The sequence below is a fragment of the Melampsora larici-populina genome, assembly GCF_000204055.1.
Source record: "Melampsora larici-populina 98AG31 unplaced genomic scaffold MELLAscaffold_9, whole genome shotgun sequence".
NCBI classification, from domain to species: Eukaryota; Fungi; Basidiomycota; class Pucciniomycetes; order Pucciniales; family Melampsoraceae; genus Melampsora; species Melampsora laricis-populina.
Genome location: NW_006768773.1, coordinates 1115592 through 1135429, shown reverse-complemented (window position 1 = coordinate 1135429; position 19838 = coordinate 1115592). Strand labels below are relative to the sequence as shown.

Below are 19838 nucleotides of genomic sequence, written 5' to 3'. Positions count from 1 at the left end.
AAATCAAAAGATGAAACAAAACATTAGGAGATAGTGAACCAAAGCACTTACCTTGCCTTTAACGTGAGTCGGTGGAAAGTAATACTCCAATAGTTTGGAGACACGTTCCAATTGGGCACGCCGCACACCCGGAGTCTCGACTATCTTGATTTCTGATTCCTGGTCAACATCGATGACTTCAGGAACAGTTGCCTAGAGTGATCAGAGGTTTCTGGTCAGCAAACCCTTCACGATCTGAGGATTGAAACATCAAACTTACCTCAACTCGACCCTTCCTCAATTTTTTGGGAGGGCGTCGAGTTAAGCCAACTGAAGCTCCAGAACCACGGGGACTTCCTCGACGTTTGGCGACATGGACCTTCGCTTTCGACTTACACCCTTTCTTCTTATCCTTGGAAGGAACATGCAAGCTGCTATGGTCGGATTCATCAATCACTTCGTGATTGCTGATGCCATCGGAGGTATCCGATTCACCACTAGTAACCTTGTAAACGCTTTGATCATGGTCAGACTCGACAGGATCTTGATTAGGAGATGGCCGAACGGAGGCTATGCGTAAATCAGGAGATTGGGCAATGAAACCAGGCTTGGGTTGAGTCGGAGTTCTAGGACGCAGAGTAGGACCAGCTGAGGACGGAGCAAGGTAAGAACTTGGAGGTATCATCTTGAAGTCGAACTGTAGTAAAACGGATCAGATGGATGATTTTGGGATAAGAGGCAAGGGATTGTAAGGATTATATGATGATTAGTATATCGATTGAACGTCTTAGCAGAATTTTCAAAAGAGGGAAAATTGGCTGAAAAGGTAAAGGGGACTGGTGATGACTTACCAAATATATAAGATTGTGAACAAGAAGTTCTACCAGGGTCATGGAGTCGGCCATGACCCCAAAACCCGAGAGGGTGAACCCCCACATGAACAGCAAACGTTCTGACGCTGAAATCTTTTATCAATGTAAGCTATGAGAATGAGGTGAGATAACAGAAGTGTCAGCTCAAGCAGCAACAAAGAGACGAAAGAGAAAGATTGAGAAAAACTAACGAGTTTTTGAGGTGGAGGGAAGATTGATGGCGTGACTCAAGGAAAGAGCTTCCTTTCTGATACGAGATATCGAACAATATCTGAAAGGAGTTAACGGTTCCTTTGACGTAGAGAGAACTGAAGACAGAACTTACCCTATCTTGAGATGTATGTTGAGATGTGGTAAGGATTGATGGCGTGGTTTGTGGAAAGGTATTCCTTCCAGATATGAGATATCGAGCGATATCTGAAAGGAATGACCTGGTGGACGGAGGTAGAGGGTACTGACCCGCTGCATGCAAGATGTGACAGTCTGCAGCGTGGCGAGATTGACTGCCGCCCCACTAAATCCGCGCTCCCCTACATCCAAAAAAAATGGAGGGAAGCGCGGGCAGAGCGCAAAGACCCCCTACACCGGATTCCGGGTAGCGCAAGCGGGGCGTCCAGCCCCGCCACCGCCCTGCTTCCGCTTTTTCGGGCGGGACGCTTCAGGTATTGCTGCACAGGTTTGACTGTACATTTGTTTTATCTGCTGCACTGATGAGCTTTTCACAAATTTCCAATCGACCATTCTTGGAACAGCTGCATGTACATACATATATATGGAATATAGCTTTGAAGACCCCTACATACTTTCTATTGGCATCTATCATTTACCTAATGCCTTGTCTTGGCCATTGGCAATAAATTTGGTTGCTTGAGCAAGTTCCCATGTCTTGTCTGGCCTCTTTTCAACTGCTCAACCCCCCCACAGCCAGCATATTTGGCTTGGATGCAAAAACCCAGGGAGTTCTCAGATTTTGACTCCAAGGGAAGCTCCCACCAAGGATCCAATCCAAGGCAGCGGCAATGGCCAAAATTTGCCTTGGAGGTATTCCTTGGGTGCCCGTTTCCTTGGGGGGGCATGCAAGGACTCCTTGGACGTTTGTCAGAAGCCAATATAGTGTCAAAGAAGGTACAGATAGATGATGAGCTTCATTTTTGGGACTATCCTTGTGAGCCAGTTGTTGGGAGGTGAAAAGGTGTCCACAACAATGCAAATTGAAAAACAAAAGTGGTGCATCTGTCTTACGCAAACTTTGACCTGTGTAACTTTTGTGATACCAAGACACAATTACCAAAACAGTGCCAGATTACAATGTGCTTGCATCTGGCTGGTACCTAGAACAAGGGTTTCTGCTGTTGTATGAGCAACTGTCCTGGATATTGAGGATCAGCTAAAACTGAGGGATCAAACATAACTGGGTGAGTTCATGAAATCTTCGGCTAATCTCTGACTTGGGCTACACATTACAAAGGCAAAGCAGTTTGGGCATATTTTTGCTGTGATTGCAAGGCCTTCAGCCCCCCACAATGTCAAGAGGGATCTGATGCTCCTTGTGATCAGATAACTCAATGAGTGCCAGTGAATGTGAATAGTGTTACTCTGACTATCAACATGAGTCAATATTTATCTTCATTTACATCATTCCATTTCACAGTAGGTCATTCCGCAATCCCAAGCTTGATGGAAGATCTCAATGTCATTTTGATGGCCCAAGATCACAGGGATGTCCAGATGTATTTGAAGAGCATTGGAAGGAGTCAATCAAGTTTCTGATTAGAGTTTTTTTTGGAGAAAAGGAAAGTGGCCTGATGAAGGATGAAGATTGAGAACAAAATAGGTTTGTTTTCACAATTCTTATTAATAAACTTCATTTTCAAGAAAAAAATCACTTTCAAGATTTTCTATGCATGAAGTACATGCTTCACTTGCAAAAAATAGTGCGTCAAAATTCAATATCACAGGGAACTTATTTACAATCAAAATGAATTCCGTTCCATCAGAGGAGTTCCGCTAATTCAATGTGTGGTTTCAACTCGTCTTATTGAATTTGTATATTCCGTCTAAATTGTTTGATTAAGGTGATGATGAACCTTTATTAATGACTGCTAAGCCCATTTGGTTATTTGTAGCATCTGTTGCAAAATATACACCCTAAATAAAAGAGACACAAGTGGCATCAGTCACTCATTTCTCATCAAGAGAGAATTGCCTCAACTTACTTTCAAAAATGTATCACCAACGAGCCATTGTCTAGGTCCACCAATCTTACCAGAACTAATCCCGCTGATGCATCTTCCTGCTAAATTCCGACTAACAGGTTGAAAGGTCAAATCCACGGGTTTGATATCCCATGATACACCTCCAAAGGACAACGAAACGATAGACTTAGTAGTACATGGGATGGTATACCGACCTTTTCCATCACTTTTTGATCCAGGTATCTTTGCGTGAACTGCTTCTGCATCAGCTGGTGGTGCAACTATCAAAGTTGTTCCTGTATCTAAAATTCCTGTTCTACGTGTCAAGATTGTTACACCGTCTACCTTTACTTCTGACATCACCCCTTCCCAAAAACCTTTTGTATTGATGTTTGGGAATAGAGTTAGGTCTCCGGTGAACTTGGTGTTATCCACCCCCCCAAAAGTAGCTTGTCCTATTTAGATGATATAAAGGTTAGATATAGTTGATTCCTCCAATAATGAAAAACAAACACAAACCAATATTCTCCCCATCTGAAACTCTACCCAATGCGTATCCGATAAAAGCCCCTGGAAGTATTCCAGAATTTGACATGGCCTCAATGGGTGTAAGGACTTTTTGATTAGCGAGTAAACTTCTTCCGGTTCCCATCAATCCATCAAATGGACTATTGTGTTGGAAATAATTCGATAAGGACATGCAACTCAGTCAATATTCAAATCGGATTTGATATTGATGATCACATACACGTTTTTTCCGGCGAATTCCTTGCTTTCTGATTTAGCTCCTCCAAAGGCGTGATTTGTGAGGATCAAGCCTCCTATAATCAGGGTCTCTTCTACAATCACACCTTTGACTTTTCCTGTTCCTGAAACATGGATAGACCTCAGCTATTGAACAAGAAAACTGAAAAGCGATAAAATTGAAGTACCATAAGTGATTGTGAAATTATCGCTGGTAAGTCGAAGTGTGCTCGATTCACGGTTCAAAGTCGCATGATTGCAGCCTTTTCTCGAGTCATCAATATTGACGCATTCTGGAAGCTATGTGGTTCAATCAAAAAATCACATCAGAACCTTCTCACAAAGTTGAAGAATCGAGCAAAGAGGATGATCATCACTTACTGGAACCCATGTATCGGAAGAGCCTGAATCAAGGATTAGTTTGAATTTTGTGGGTGGAGTTCCAATCCCAATCTCAGCAAAGTATCCAACATCATTAGCTTCAATACTAAATCCAACAGAGTTTGCAGCGGTTGTTTCTCCGGGTGGAGTGATTTTTGAGTTTTTTTGTGCGAAGAAAGCACTTTCAGGATACCCTGCAAGTCTATCTTGTCTCGAAACCAGGCTCGATCTTCGTTGGGGATTTGACTCTTCAGAAGGAGGTCCATATATTTTCGCCCTCTTGCGTAAGTTTTCGATTAGTACTGTTTTATCAATGGGCATTTTTAAAAGACGGGCATGCCTCTGTAAAGCGTGATTAAGATGCTGTTGAAATTGGATTTCTGGATGAAGGTGCATATCACAGTGAGGTTTCTTTGGTCGATAGAGTGGGATGGTGAAAGGTTTCTGTTTGCTGAAAGAGTTCAGATTGATCGGATCTTCGGGTTGTCTGACGGCTTCGTGAGGTAAGAACTCAATGGTTTCAGCTGACTTTATTTCATTATTTGAGAGTGGACTGATAGATGGAACGGTCTCATTGCAGTTTGATTTGTTTTCTAAATTTCCTGGTGTGAAGTCCTCTGATTCAGTGATGACGTCGGGGTTGCTCGTAAGACCCATCCTGATAGAGATCTCCCTCTTTTGTTTCGAAGAAAGCGATCTTCTTTCTGGTGGGAAGTCTCCAGTCATGACATCAGGGTTGGCTGCAAGACCCATCCTGATAGAGATGTCCCTCTTTTGATGCGCGGAAAGTGATCTTTTTTCTGGTGTAAAGTCTCCAGTCATAACGTCGGGGTTGGCTGCAAGACCCATCCTGATAGAAATGTCCCTCTTGCGATTGGAGTTGGTGACCGTCTCTGCTTTTATTGACGTTGCTCGGCCTGAAATCGATATTTCAGCGCTGCCAGAAGCCATCACATTTTTTTGCAGCGATTCTTCATCTTGTACAAGAAATGAGTCTTTCCCCCTTGTGACATGATGTGAATCGGTGCCAATTGTGCCAGTCGTCAGGATAGCGGAGATAACAAAAATTAGTATCGGGGTAAATTTCGGCATGTGGACGAAAAGACCCTCTGGATTTGCAGTGGTAAGACTCTCCAACCTGGCCAGCCAAGGTAGACTAGGGATATGGCGATATCCGAGCAGATCAAAGTATGGACAACAGCGTACTTGTTAACAAACAGGTAAGATATTAGAACCACAGTCCGTCAGCGCCAAAACGAAAGCAAGGTGGTTCTAAGCAGAGAAATGTTGAAAAGGGGGCGAGGAAAAGATTTGGGGAACATTAAGTTTCGTTGAGATAGAGTTGAAAGCAGCATTCATCGAAACATAGCTCTTGGGCTATGTCACAACAGTTTCTTGGATAGATGGCCAGGTCGAGCCCCAAAGCGACCCAGTCGAATCTGGTGTTGGAGACAGACTTTGAGTCGATGGCGACCAACGCATCGAAAGCTCGATGCAGAGCAAACCAAGCGAGGAAATCAAGTTTAACTTTGACCCTCAACTGTAACACCGCCAACCCCTCGCCCCTCACATCAGGTTGTGGGCGCAAGATAAGATACAAAACGTGAGGTCGGCGCGCCTTTTGAGAAATCACACCGAACCTGGGGAATCTGAACCAAAGTTGGATTATGAATGGCTCAGGAGCACTTCTATGGGGGGTGTTTGGGACCAGATAAGCTGGCGAAACTGAGAGCGGTGTTTTTCCTCCCAGCAAGTCTGGCTCGCAGCGCTACGGAGCGCTACCAGCCAGGATAACGATAGCGTGGCGCGTAGAAAAACATATTAAGGGCACCCACTATATGGGTGCGATAACTAGGTGATTTAGCATAACTTTAACGCTACACCACGGGTCACGCTCACACCCGGCGTGTTTTTCGGGGCTTAGGGCATGGCTGGGGCCATGGCCTTACGCCCGATGCGCCCTGCCCTAGCAAAGCCCTGGTGAACAGCGGCAGGGCTTGGGCCAGGGCATGGCGTGAGCCCTAGGCCCCGCCCTGCCCGAAGCCGTGGCACCACATGGCATCAGGGCACCGGGTGTGAGCGTGAACCATGGGTCAACTCTTTGACAGGCCTGATATCGAACCAATCTCCAAATTTTTGATATCGGATTGATCTCAAGTTGAGATCGGTTCGATATCCACTGTGAACATCATTCAACTTCCCCACATTGGAAGAGGAAAATGATTAATAGTACAGTTTGTCATAAAAAGATCCAATACCGCTCACCTGAGCCTCAACACCCACACTACATATGTGCAGTACGCTAAGTAAATAGTTTTCTATCATGTACATACAGGTCTGCTCAGTTTTTTGCCCATCAGAATATATAAATCACATGTTATACCACATGTAACTTTTTTGACTTGGAGAAAATTGTCCCAAGAATTCACTACATATAATTCTGTAGCTGCTCAGGCAATATTTTTGAAGCTATTTCTTAGTAACAGAAAGGGTATTACATGCAGTTGACTTGATGAGATTACACCAAGACGTTGAGTCAGTGTATGTAGTCTATCTTTTGAATGCTTTTGTCAATCTGAAAAAAGTTACAGCATGTATTACATATGAATAACTCATCCTGCTGAGCAGATAACTGAGCAGAACTGTATGTACATGATAACCACCAATTCACTGAGCCTGCTACACATATGTAGTGTGGGTGGTATGGATCAGGTGTGGATTGATAGATCATTTTATGACAAATGATACTCCCAATCATTTTTTCCTGCCCACTTGGGGAGGTTGATTAATGTTTGCAGTGATCGAGACCTGATGATTAGGAAATGTGAATACATTTGACTTACATACAAAATACCAGGTATAAAAATACCATAGCAGTTAAAAGGTTTGGGCAAATCCCAAGGCTAAAAGCCAAGGGTGATAAATTGCTTAATAAACATGTATGTCCCTACAGGGTGGTAGCGGAAAAAATCACGAACACGATAAACAAAAAAAACAATAACAAAATATAAATGCAAAAGAGAATAAAAATATAAAAACTAGTTAAAAAATATCAAACGAACTAGCAACACACATATCTTAGAACAAACTAACATAGAACAATCAAAATAGAACTCTGAACACTGCCTACACAACTTTCTTTTTTTTTAAAAAAATATAGAATAAAGTGAAAACATGAGGAAAATAATAGTCATCTGATAATAAGGGAAGAAGCGCGGGTGGGCTTTGAAAAACCATCTGAATAGATGATAATAGAGTAAAAGAAGATAGAGAAAGTTGATAATGAAATGACAATGGGAATGAAAACGGTGAGTGGAAAGGTAAACAAGATATGACATCATATCTGTAAACCACATAAAGGGAAAACGTATCCAACCCGTTAGCACATGTACATATGTAAATTACAAACCGAGATATCCACATTCCCATCTGTTAATAAGCAAGTTACCAACTACTAGAAATGTGAGTACATTTGACTTACAAAATACCAGGTATAAAAATACCATAGCGGTTAAAAGGTTTGGGCGAATCCCAAGGCTAAAAGCCAAGGGTGATAAATTACTTGATAAACATGTATGTCCCTCTCCAACCCACCTATAAAAAGCCGTAAAGAAGAGTGGTGAAGTAGGAGAAGGACAAAAGAAAAAATTCAAAAATTAAAATCAATTAAACGTCAGCGTTGGACACCAAAAAATGTACGATGCTCAAAAATCCCCAACCAGAAAAACACATAAATAAGGCACAGAGACCCCTGTATATTTCTTTACACTGAAATAAGGAGTATAAAAACTTAAGCATAAAAGCTTCTTTTCACAACCACAGACATGAAAGAGTGTGATCAAATCTTTCTTCTTTAAACATAAAAAGAAGAAACACAAAACAAAACAAAACAAGCATGAGAGCTTAAAAAACCAGCTCTTACAAAAAAGAACACCTGAAACTTACTTTTTAAGAAAATTGAACTCTCGAACCAATGTGAGAAGAATGGCCAATGATATGATTTTGATTCTTGGGTAAATGCAAAGCCATGTGACCCCAAGCATACATTAAGAATGCTTCAGATGACCAACGACCGGCACTTTTGATAAAATCCATGTTGGCACCGGCCTGAGATAAAGCAGTTGCGCCTCCTGAACAAAGAGAATGACCTGAGAATGAAATGTCAAAGTAAACATGGAATTTTGAAAGAAACCATGATTGTGAAGGAGAAGAACCGTCTGAAGTAACAAAAAGTTTGGGAGAAGAAATGATTGAGTCGTCCCTAACACATAAATATGACTTGAGCAGTTTTATTGGACAAGCAGGAGAATTAAAAAACCCTTGAATAATCACAGGAGCTCCTAAAAATCAAGTGTCGCCTTTTGAATAAGGTAAATTAAATTGAATAAATTTCTTGCATTTTGAAAACTTTAAAGAAGATCGTAATATAATTTTTCTTGAATCTCTGAATTTTGAAGAATCCGGCACTGTAAACTCCCCTAATTGGTGAAGACCCCCAAAACCTATGCCTAACATGGCCAAAAACAATTTATCATCGAAAGATGAAGAGCAATTTGAGGTTACCATTTCCAAGTGAGAACCCGATAATGAATTCTTGCTAACGACTGGTTTTGAGAAATTTTTCATACAGAACTTTAAAGTATGTTTGACATCTTGATGCTTTGATCCACAAGTGATTGAAGGAAAATCCAGCCTAAAGATGTGATAAATCCCGATTAAATAAGCTCTAACTGATCTGGGAGAAATCATTCGGCTCATAAATGAAACAAAATCACATAAGTTGCGTTTATTTGGAATTAAAGGAATATTAAAATGAATACAAAACTTTGCAAAAGAGCAAAAACCTGATTTATATTTTTCTAAAGAAATTTTTGCGATAGTCAAATGTTGATCTTGACTGGAAATAAGTCTTAATTCATCTAAAGTAATATTCAACATCAGCTTCCTTGATCTTGTTGAGATTGAAGTAGGTTTGGATTTACCCATAATCGCGAAGAAGGGTCAAAAGATCCTAAATCCACTTCCTGAAATCCAGAAGAAAGAGACGGGTCAATGTTTAAATACAAGATCGACTCCGCGTTAATAGCATGACATAAAATATCAATCTTGTCAGGGGTTAGAATTTTTTGCTGGCAAGAAAGAGCGTCCACAGATGAGTTTGAGTCTCCTGCAATGTGCATTACCTTTACATCGACTCCTGCCTTAACCATTTGCTTGACACAATGACAAAACAACGGCTGAACGATTTGATTTGGAGCATGATTGCTGAAAAGGTCCACAACGTTCCAATTGTCGCAGTGGACAAATTTTTTTCTTGAACCACTCAATATCCCCTTGTCCACCGCTGAGATCACACCTAGTAACTCAGCCCAAAAAATATTTCGGAGAGGAGGAGGAAGAATGAAATAACAGCCAATCTTCAGGCCTGGTTCCCAAACCCCAATACCAAACATCGATGTGTCTGTGTAAAACACTGAATCCGCTTTGGAACAGCCCCAACGCAAAGATCTAAGCATTAATAAACCAGAACTGTTATTGAAATAGTCAATCAATCATCTTAAATCTTTTTGATTTTCTTTATTTAGCGGAATTTGTAAAAATCGGTGGGACTTGTTTCCCGATTTTTCATACAAACTCTGCGGTGCAGATCTACCCCAAGGCATCAATGTGCAGGCCCACAAAGCGTGACCTAGAAGTTTTTGCCAATCATTCAGAGAATGACTAGGTGCTGAAACAAATCGTTGAAGGGTCTTGATTAGATGAGCTTTCTTCTCCGGATGTAAAAACATAATCATTTTATCAGAATCAACCATCTGTCCTATAATCTCAAGAACCGGACCATGAAGTTGCTTCTTCCATATCCAAGGGATGCCTACAATATCAAATAAGGTGAGGAGTTTCACTTGATTTAACGGAATCAAATGATCTTTGAATTTAATGAAATCTTTTGATGACCCAACTGACCACACATTGTCCATCATATTGTTCATTTGTTTGATGTTGAAGACAAACTCAGCTATCCATAGCACCAAGGAAAATACTCCGCACCAAATGTAAGGCAAAGCAGAGGAGCCAAAAGTTAAATTATGACCCACCCTCTTTTTATTACCTTTAATTTTTAGAATTTGACAAATCTGGTATTGAAAGTGTAGAGGGATTATTCAAAAGGCATTCTCAATGCCGGATTTGAAGAGGACTACATCTCCGCACTCTTCTTTTTTGTCAATCAGGTAAGGGATGAAAGTTTTCAAAGAATTGAATGCAACCGGAATACTTTCCTTATCTATAAGATCATTAGGAGAGGGTTGTCCAGCACTCATGTTTGAGTATACTCGCATTTTGTTAGAATCTTTCTTGGAAACCATTAATAACGGAATAACTTTCATTCCTTCAAGTAAAATAGTGAATTCCTCCGAGTATCTTCCTTGTGAAACTTCCTCTTGACATTGAGACTCCAAAATTTCTTGATGAAGAAGGCATGATTTGTGATTTGGACCGTTCACAATGGTCAAAGAAGGAAGCAAAGAACATGGCCAGAATCTGAGTCTCAGACCTTTCAGGGCTGAATTTACAAAAGCACAATTAGGATGGTTCACCAATAAAGTCTCCAATTTGTTGACTTTGATTGGAGTAATTATTTTAAATAAAAAAGGGTACTGCTTAATAGTGAAGTCGGTGTCCTTATCAATAGATAACGGGGGTGCGTCTGCAAAAGGCCTTGCATACAAGCTCAATTTGATAGCTGGGGAAGATCCTACAGAACTGACTCTGTCCCAGGCGTAACCCCTCCAAAACTTTGGGGTTGAAAAATCTTTGTCGTTAGTTTCATTAGTCAAAGTTTCCCCTGGCCATCCCGCAATAGTATGGCTACCACAAGGATCCTGCAGACCAGTCCCATCAGACATGGTCACATCAACGGTGGCACGGCTAAGCTAAGTTAGCGCTTAGCGGTGCATTAGCTTAGCGATTTTTTGTCGCTAAGCTAGCGCTAAATCCTTAGCGCACTCAAGCTAAGCTAATCGAATTTTGATTTTTGCTTTAGCGGGTCTGCGCTAAGCTAAGCCAGGAGCTTAGCTATCAAAAAAATGCATGTTTTAAGTGCAAAAAAGGGCCTCTAAGCCGCTATTAGCGGTTTAGCGGCCAATCAATTGGCTTAGCGGGTGTCATTTTACGCCCGCTAAGCTAATGGCTTAGCGTTAGCGGAAATCCGCTAAGATTAGCGTTAGCGGATTTTTCCTTAGCGGCCTCTAGCTAAGCTAAGCCAAGGTGGCAAAAATCCTTAGCTTAGCTTAGCGAGCCACCGTTGGTCACATCCTCTATGATCTTGTCGGCAATTTTTAACGTTACAACGGTGGATGCGAGGGCATTTCTTGAGTTTGCAACCTGCACCAGGGAGGTTATGTGCAAAAAAAATTGCTCTTCCACTCTAAGACCCTCAGAGCCTTCCACCTCGTGAATACCTTTGTGTTTGAAGTTTGAGTTGTAATAGTTTGGCAATTGATGAGTTCTGGATGCATGCGCTTGATTCTGAGAATTTTGTCTCAGCCGTTGAGAAGCCATTTGCGGATGGGGATGAGAGCTTGATGAAGCCAAAGGAGGCTTTTCGTCGTAAGCCTTCTGCATGTACCGAGTTCTGATAGTACCCAAGCTCTGATGATTCCAATCAGCAAATGACACATCACGTCTGATTGCAAACTGAATTCTAAGAGCTGTGTCGTAATTAGCAACACAAGTCCAATCAGCCCTAAAACCATCAGACATAAATTCTTCCTTAATGAACGATGCATATTGAAGAAAAAAATTAATGACTATGTGGGAACACTTCTTGATACGCTTGCTGGAGAATTTCAAAGTAATAAAACCATTCTTGGGAATCCACCAAACTAATAGAAACCTTCTTGTTCTGAAACTCCAGATCTTTATCCTTTCCTGCGACCATAAGATTAGTCGCCATACCTTTCTTTTCCGCCAACAATTCACCTTTAATTTGTCGTAAGTCAATATATTTGCCTTGTAAGAGTTCTTTACACAAGTTAGATGGAAAATTAGGGGGTTTGGCTTGATCAATATAACCTTTGACCGCTTTTGCCAAGTGCGGAGCATAACCTCGGACTGCCTTCAAAAACGAGATAGCACTTTTGGAGCAATTTTCTCTTGAAGCTGGTCCTGAGTCCACTCTTTCCATCCATTCCCAATTTTTCTGGAACTTCTTTGTTTTAGCATCCAGCTTGTCGTCATTAGATGCTGAATCACTACCAACGCTCTTATCTTTTCCCTCTTTATTTTTAGAAACAAAAGGGGAAGGAGATTTAGACCGGTGCAATCGTTGACCGTCCAACATGTCATGCGCTTTTTGAGCATTGTTAATTAGCTCTTGAGTAAGGATTTGGACTTCATTTCTATTACTTCTTTGAGGAGATGATCTGTTACTCCTATCAACATTGGCCGGGAATGTTGGATTTGAATTAAGGTCAAAGACATAAACCTGTTCCTCATTAGATGTAAGGGGTCTAGTAGGAATGGGCCCTTCATTCTGATAGATTGGCCGGTCTGCAAGTCTGTCTTTTTCAATAAGATCTGATGCAAATTTTGACCATTGTTTAAACCAATTTTTCGATGAATATGGAACAATTTCAGCATAGGCCAATCAAACTTGAGACATCAATTTACCGTTGGAACCTCCAGCTGTTTCATATTCAGCTGATAAGGCTGCCAACTTTTTGGTAACCACTGCTGCAGCAACAAAGTCAAAACTGCCATGATCACTCATAGAGTTCTTTTTGTTAGCAGAGATTAATTTTTTGAGATAACGATTATTTGGATGAGTGAGTGAACTTCTCTTCTTTAAAAAACTGTCTGAATAGATGATAATAGAGTAAAAGAAGATAGAGAAAGTTGATAATGGAATGACGATGGGAATGAAAACGGTGAGTGGAAAGTTAAACAAGATTTGACATCATATCTGTAAACCACCTAAAGGGAAAACATATCTGACCTGTTAGCACATGTATGTATGTAAATTACGAACCAAGATATCCACATTCCCATCTGTTAATAAGCAAGTTACCAACTACCCATCTCCCCGCCGATATGTATAGCGATGAATTCAAGGCTTCTTTACTACCAGCTGAGTATTCAGAGCTGAAGATGAAGCACTCCATCTTACCAGAAAAGCTCACACGATCCAGCGGTCACCGGGCCGACTTCAATCAACGCCGAGAAAGGGCTAATGAACAACGTAACAGTCAACAGAGCTCTGGCGTTCCTCACACCTGCTGGGGCTGGTGAGGGCTGGTGATACCGACATAAAATTGATATTGACAATTTGTATATCAAATTGATATCAAATCAATATCAAATGGACATTGGGGAAGATGACCTCAAATTGATATCAGCACTGACCCGTGGTGTAAAATACAGACGTCCGTACAACTGCGTCAAGTCTTGCACCCCGCTTGTTCAAATCTAAGCAAGCCTGCGAGTTGATTTATCATAAGACTTGATGCATCCAATCCGTCCAAACTGCATTTTTCAAGACTTCAAACTTCAAAACTTCACACTTGAAGGCTTTAAATCTCAAATTTCAACCCTCAAAACCTCAACTTCAAAGTTTGAACTTCAAAATTCATCCTTGAAAGTCAGCATCAAGACATCACACTCCAAATCAAAAGAGTTGCTGACCACAAGCAACACAGTCTTGATCTATGTGTATAGAAGTATGAGGGTGTTAGAGAGGTGGAGGGAGCCTGTTGAAGAGGCAGTCAAAGACCAGTTGGTCATAATCCTGCTGCTCATCATTGTCATTTGAAGACTTCAAAAGGACATTGAGTTTTCTTTTCAAAGAACTTGTGGCAGACATTTCATGGATTTTTTGGATGAAAGTTATGAGAGATAAGGTATTTCATTTCAAAATCATACCACTGTGGATCTGTTTGATTCACAGTGATTTATTGTAGTTGAATCATATGTTACAGTGGTTACATCATTCCATAGTGGATTTCATGTGGTTACATCAACTTAGGTAAAACACACATGATTAAATTTTGTGCTCAGGAACACAAAATTTACAATAAATCACCCCCATGATAGTGAATGCTCTAAGCTTGGTAGCTCTAGCAGTAGTTGACAAAGTTCTTTGTGCAAAGATGGTAGCTCATAGTGTAATTTTTATTCACAGTGCCTCTTGGTGTTACAGGCCAAGATATATATTTTTGTGCCAAACATGAAAAATAATAGAAAAATAACTTGTGATTTAAAGGAGTGCCAAGAAAATGTTAAGCAATGTTGTAATCAATTGTAATTAAAAGGAAAAAGATATAAGAGAAAGGAAAAAAGAAAAATCTTGATTAGGGAAAGAGACCAAGAAAATCTCAATGATATTTCTTTCTGACTTTCTTCATGACTTCCTTCTTGGCAAAATCAATTACCTTGCCAACCTCTGCAGAATCCTTAGTCAGAGGGGTATCTTCACCCATCCATAATGTACTACAGACCAACATTTCAGTCATTTAAGGCTTCAATCCACCTTGCTTGTCAGTGCAAATCCCGCTAGCCACTGAGAATGATCTCTCTGGGGAAGATGGCACTGCTGGATTTGCAAGGTCAAGCTAATACAGATAGAACAGAATATTCACCCCCATGACACTGTGAAGCAATGATGATCAGTAAGGTGATCATAATGAATGACAATGTTGCAAAGAAGAATTGGACTTACTGTCAGCCCTGAGCCCTAATTACAGGACCACAGGCTAACAGTAACACAGGTAATATTATATCATTGTATAAATCCATAAGTACATCTCAAGGCTCAGTGTCAAGAGACACATAAACACATGTACATGATGTATTAAATACGTAACAAACCTAACCCAAGCGTCAACCACAAGTGAGACAAGAATCACACGCCAACCACAAGTTGACACTTGAACTGTGAATATATAAACCCCCCTTCTTCCCTTGATTCATCCCCCATCTTTTTAACACATCACAACTCAGAATCACATTATACTTGAAATCCTATTCAGAGGATCCTTGAGTACATGATTAGTTGTGTAGTCCAAAGACCAAACTTGAGCATTACAGGTTCCATTGCTGAACACCCCGGTATTGATTTCTACAAGCCTTGGACCATCATATCCTCTAAAAATAAACTGCAAAGCAGCAAAGCTTCCTCCCTTAGCCGGAGTCTAAATTAGCCTTCAGGATCTTTGGTTTGCAAAAGTGTAAATCCTGCCCCTTGCAGTCTCACAAGGTTAGAGCATACTAGCTCTTTATTGCCCTTGATCTCTTTCTCTCTTCCTTAAATCCTCTTCTTAGAGGTCAACTAGCTCTAGTCTTCACTTGGGTGTATCACATGAAGGATGTGCTTTACCTTTATCACCAAATTCTTAGTGCAGAGTACGCCAAACAGGCACATACTCCTCACACTTACCCTCCACCAATCCAAATCATGTTGAGGATTGTTGACATTCAGTGATTTCATTGGATAAATTCCTTGAATGTATTGCTCAAGCTTGTTGAGGTTATTTTTGGTTGAAACTTCATTATAGAACTCAAAGAAATCTGGAGAGAACATTTTGGGAGGCAGATCACCTTGTACTGAAGAGGTGGTGACTGGTTCCAGTGAGTCTTGAGCTTCAGCTGCTTGATGCTCACACTTGGATGTGAATGATACTTGCAGTGAGGCATTGGCTTGGATGTGTTCAGGAGAGCCCTCTCTAAAGGCACAAGAAAAGAATTGCACATGTAACCTGGGGTGAAAAACAGCGGCAAGACCTAAGGTATCACAGGTGAGTGCCTCTTCAAGATACAGTTTGATCTTCTCTAGCATGATGTCAACCATTGGGTAAAGAGGGAAATTCAAGCGCATTGTCTTCAATTGATTGTACATGGACAAATTAACCTGTACATACTTTACCAGCACCATACACCCTGTAGATATATTGCCTTCCATCTCACAAGTTAATATCTTGTAAGGCTATGAGGTAGATATCCAGGAGTCAGTATAGAATTTGAAGTTTTGATGTTGAAAGACTTACAGTGAGAATATCAAGCATATCTCTCATTGCTTGCCAATATGCAGCTGAAAAACTACTGCTTTCAAGTAACCATGCTTCTTATCATCCTTTCTTGCATGGCCCCTCTTGCAGTGGACATCAGCTAAATCCTCCTTCACCACTCCATCAATCAACTGCAGAATAAATTTCTTTGGTCAGCACATCACTTCACAATAAAAGTTTCTGAGTATTGATAGAAAACTTACATCCCAAGCCTCCCACATAAGGTCCCATTGCTCAGCACAAATACCCCAGCATATCCCATGTCCGGATAAGAGGGCCTTGAAGGGAGGCAACTTGTCTTGCTTGTGTTGGGCATTAGCTCTTTCATGTTGTTGATTGAAGTTGGCACAATGGCCACTAGATCAAGTGAGATTTTTGTTCATGGTGTCCATCTAGTTATCAATCACAACCAAATAAATTAAATCAGTGACTTAAAGTAAACCAGGACTGGGGATGATTGAAACTACTCATGTCTTCATTTAGCTGTTTCAGGCATAAGGTTGTCTAGCCTATCAAGGCATCACATTATTTCCTGGACCCAGGATGCTTAAATCCATAATTGCTGTGTAGGATTTGGTTTGAAGTCAAGATGTGCAGAGGATATAGGAGGATATTCCACCTCAAAAGCCACCTCTGAATTGTCAATTCAACCATTCAAAGTTTGATGGTTGACAGTACCCAAAGGCACACTGTATTGGACTGTGGTTATGTGGAAACTTAACCCTAGAGTAGGGTAAGTTTCTCCCAACACATACAAGGGAAAATGTTGCATTGAAAATCTCTTCACATTTTCATGTTACAGCTGCCCAAAGGCACAACAGTATATTCAGAGAGCCTTGAGTAGAACATGCAGGGTTCAAAAGTCAACTTGTCTCAACTTGGATATACTGTGCAGGTCACGTTTGAAGGATTTCCATATTTGTCTATCTATTATAAGTGACTGTGTGGATGCTTGATGTGATAATGTTGCAAGGCAAATGGCACCATGCATCTTGTCCTAAAGGCTCACAGTAGGATATGTTGAGGTACGAGTAGATTACTTGGTTTAGTTTCAAAGAATGTTACATTGATACAAACAGGTTCTTAAATCGTGAAAACGAAAAAGACTGGAGGAGCCACCAGGGCGGATTAGGCCGTTGTAAAGGGATACAAGTCACATAGTACATCAACAGATTTACAATTACAGATGACTATTAATTTCTTGGAGATTGACTACAATACTACTTATCCTTTAGAAGAGACCTTTTTGAGAGCCGCCATTCCCATCTCATCGTGGGTTGCATCGGTCGCAAAATACACATTCTAACAACAAAAGATGGTGCCAAAAAGATGATGCGGGTTGAGTGATACGACAAAGTTGGGCTTTAAGGGAATCTGATAGTAAGAACTTGGAAGACTGACTTTCAGAAATGTATCACCAAGCAACCATTGATTAGGTCCTCCAACTGTACCTGAACTGATTGCACTGATACAATTTGCAGATAAATCGGTCGTTGTGGGTTGAAAGGTCAAGTCCACCGGATTGATTTCGAACGGAACTCCACCAAAACTTAATGCTACCTTGGCTTTGCTGGTGCAAGGAATAAAAAATCCTCCTTTTCCATCGCTCGATGCCCCAGGTATATGGGCGTGTAATGCTTGAGCGTCAGCTGGGGGCGCGACGATCAAAGTGGTGCCAGTATCGAGGATTCCTGTTCTCTGTCTTAGTACGACTTGACCATCTACCATGATGCTCGCCATTTCTCCTTCCCAAAATCCCTTTTTGTTGACATTAGGAAACATAGTGAGATTCCCCGAGAATTTGGTCTGATCCACGCCACCAAAGGTCGCCTGACCTACATATTGCAATAATGCGATCATCGAGATTCAACTCAAATCTCCTTGTTGAATGATTATAATGACGTAAACACACCTATGTTTTGATTGTCAGAGACTCGACCCAAGGAATAACCAATGAACGCTCCAGAAATAATTCCAGCTTTGGCCATGGCTTCGATCGGCGTTATGACTTTTTGACTGGATAGGGAACTTTTAGCAGTTCCCATCAAACCATCGAATGGGCTATAACTCAAAAGTATTCTATCAACGAGCGGTCCAACTTTCAAGACATATTCGAAGAAAAACCGACATAGTTGAACCAGCAAATTCATTGCTTGCTGAAGTGACGCCACCAAAAGTGTGATGTTGGAGCAGCAGACCTCCAATGGTGATGTCTTCTTGCACAAGCAACCCTTGAACATTTCCGGTACCTTTTCCAACATTTGGTAAAAGTATCAGTTGAAGATTAGATCATACTAGGCTCAAATTGAAATATGACACACCGTAGCTAACGTTAAATTTGGTGTCAGTAATATGAAGGGTACTGGAATCGACATTCAAAGCTGGGTGATTACATCCCAGAGCCGGGTTTTTTGAATTTCGGCACTGTGGAAGCTAAAAGAGACCCATGCGCAGACAAAAGCAAGGCATCATTCAGCTACGCCATGTGTATAGTAAGCTGAAAGATTGAATGATTCTGACCATAACCCATGTATCAGCTGAGCCTGAATCGAGGATGACTCTGAATTTCTTGGGAGGAGTTCCGATGTAAATTTCGGCCAAGTAGCCAACATCATTAGCTTCGATGCTAAGCCCTATCGAGTTTTTAGCGGTCGGATGATCGGCAGTAGTAATAGTCGAATTATTTAACGCATGAAAAGACGATTCAGGAAAGCCATTTGGCTTGACTTGTGCAAGTGGTAGTGGATGATCTCTTCGACGGAGACTTGATTGATCGAAAGGTAGTGACAAGCTCTCCACTCTCTTTCGCATATTTTCCACCAGTTCCGCATCATCGAGCGACGTGTTCAAGAAATTTGCGTGCCTTTGCAATGCGTGATTTAAATGCTGTTGGAATCGAATCTGTGGGTGGACATCGTCGTCATAATTAAACGTCTTGGGTCGATAGAGAGGTAGAGTGAAGGTCTTCTGTTCTTCTGATGAGACGGAGCTTAGCTGAGATAAGCTTAAAGGTTGGCTGTAGGTAAATTCCAATGCTTCAGAGAGCTTTGCGTCAGTGTCGGAGTGATCATTAAAAGGATGTCTATCGGACTGTGAGGGCTTCATTCGATGTTTTGTATGAATGTCTTCAGTAAGAACATCGGGTTTCTCTGTAGAACCTCTGGGAAGATCCCCTGAGTACAAGTCGAGTGATCGCTTCCGGAAACGATGAATGTTCGGGTCCTTGGTATCCTGGACCTCTCGTATAGGATCTCTTTTACTGTGATACGACGAGGATGGCCATCGATGGACGAGTCCTAGCAGCTTGCCAGTTATAAAAGCGAACAGTTTGCTTTCAGTACGTTTTGGAGGTATGTCGAACCTGTTATGTACGTGCCCAGATAGGAAGCTCTGTCTTTCATTGGTGTGTCGGATGATTGAGAGCCGAGGTAAACCACCTTCGAGATCTTTACCGTATGAGAGGACGTTGGATGGTACATCGCCCTTTTGATCTTGAGGTCTCAGAGTGGATAACGGGGGTGACAGTCTTCCAGTCGCACTGACATGATCCGATTTCGCTTTGCTTTGGATTGAAAATCTTCTTTCCCTTCCCCAAAACAGAGGCTGGC

The 19838-nt window shown here is 41.3% G+C and overlaps 2 protein-coding genes across 2 annotated transcripts; both read right to left on the bottom strand.

The window, feature by feature from the left end:
- Positions 1 to 2921: 2921 nt before the first annotated feature.
- Positions 2922 to 4492, bottom strand: MELLADRAFT_34644 (aspartic peptidase A1; the record flags this gene model as incomplete). Its single annotated transcript, XM_007407412.1, has 6 exons — positions 2922 to 2999; positions 3068 to 3495; positions 3560 to 3714; positions 3795 to 3915; positions 3979 to 4090; positions 4172 to 4492. The coding sequence occupies 6 exons, from the start codon at positions 4490 to 4492 to the stop codon at positions 2922 to 2924; spliced, it is 1215 nt and encodes a 404-aa protein (XP_007407474.1).
- A 12962-nt stretch (positions 4493 to 17454) lies between these two features.
- Positions 17455 to 19041, bottom strand: MELLADRAFT_34629 (uncharacterized protein; the record flags this gene model as incomplete). Its single annotated transcript, XM_007407411.1, has 6 exons — positions 17455 to 17532; positions 17632 to 18065; positions 18143 to 18291; positions 18359 to 18479; positions 18552 to 18654; positions 18757 to 19041. 6 exons carry the CDS (start codon positions 19039 to 19041, stop codon positions 17455 to 17457), a joined length of 1170 nt encoding a protein of 389 aa, XP_007407473.1.
- Positions 19042 to 19838: the final 797 nt, after the last annotated feature.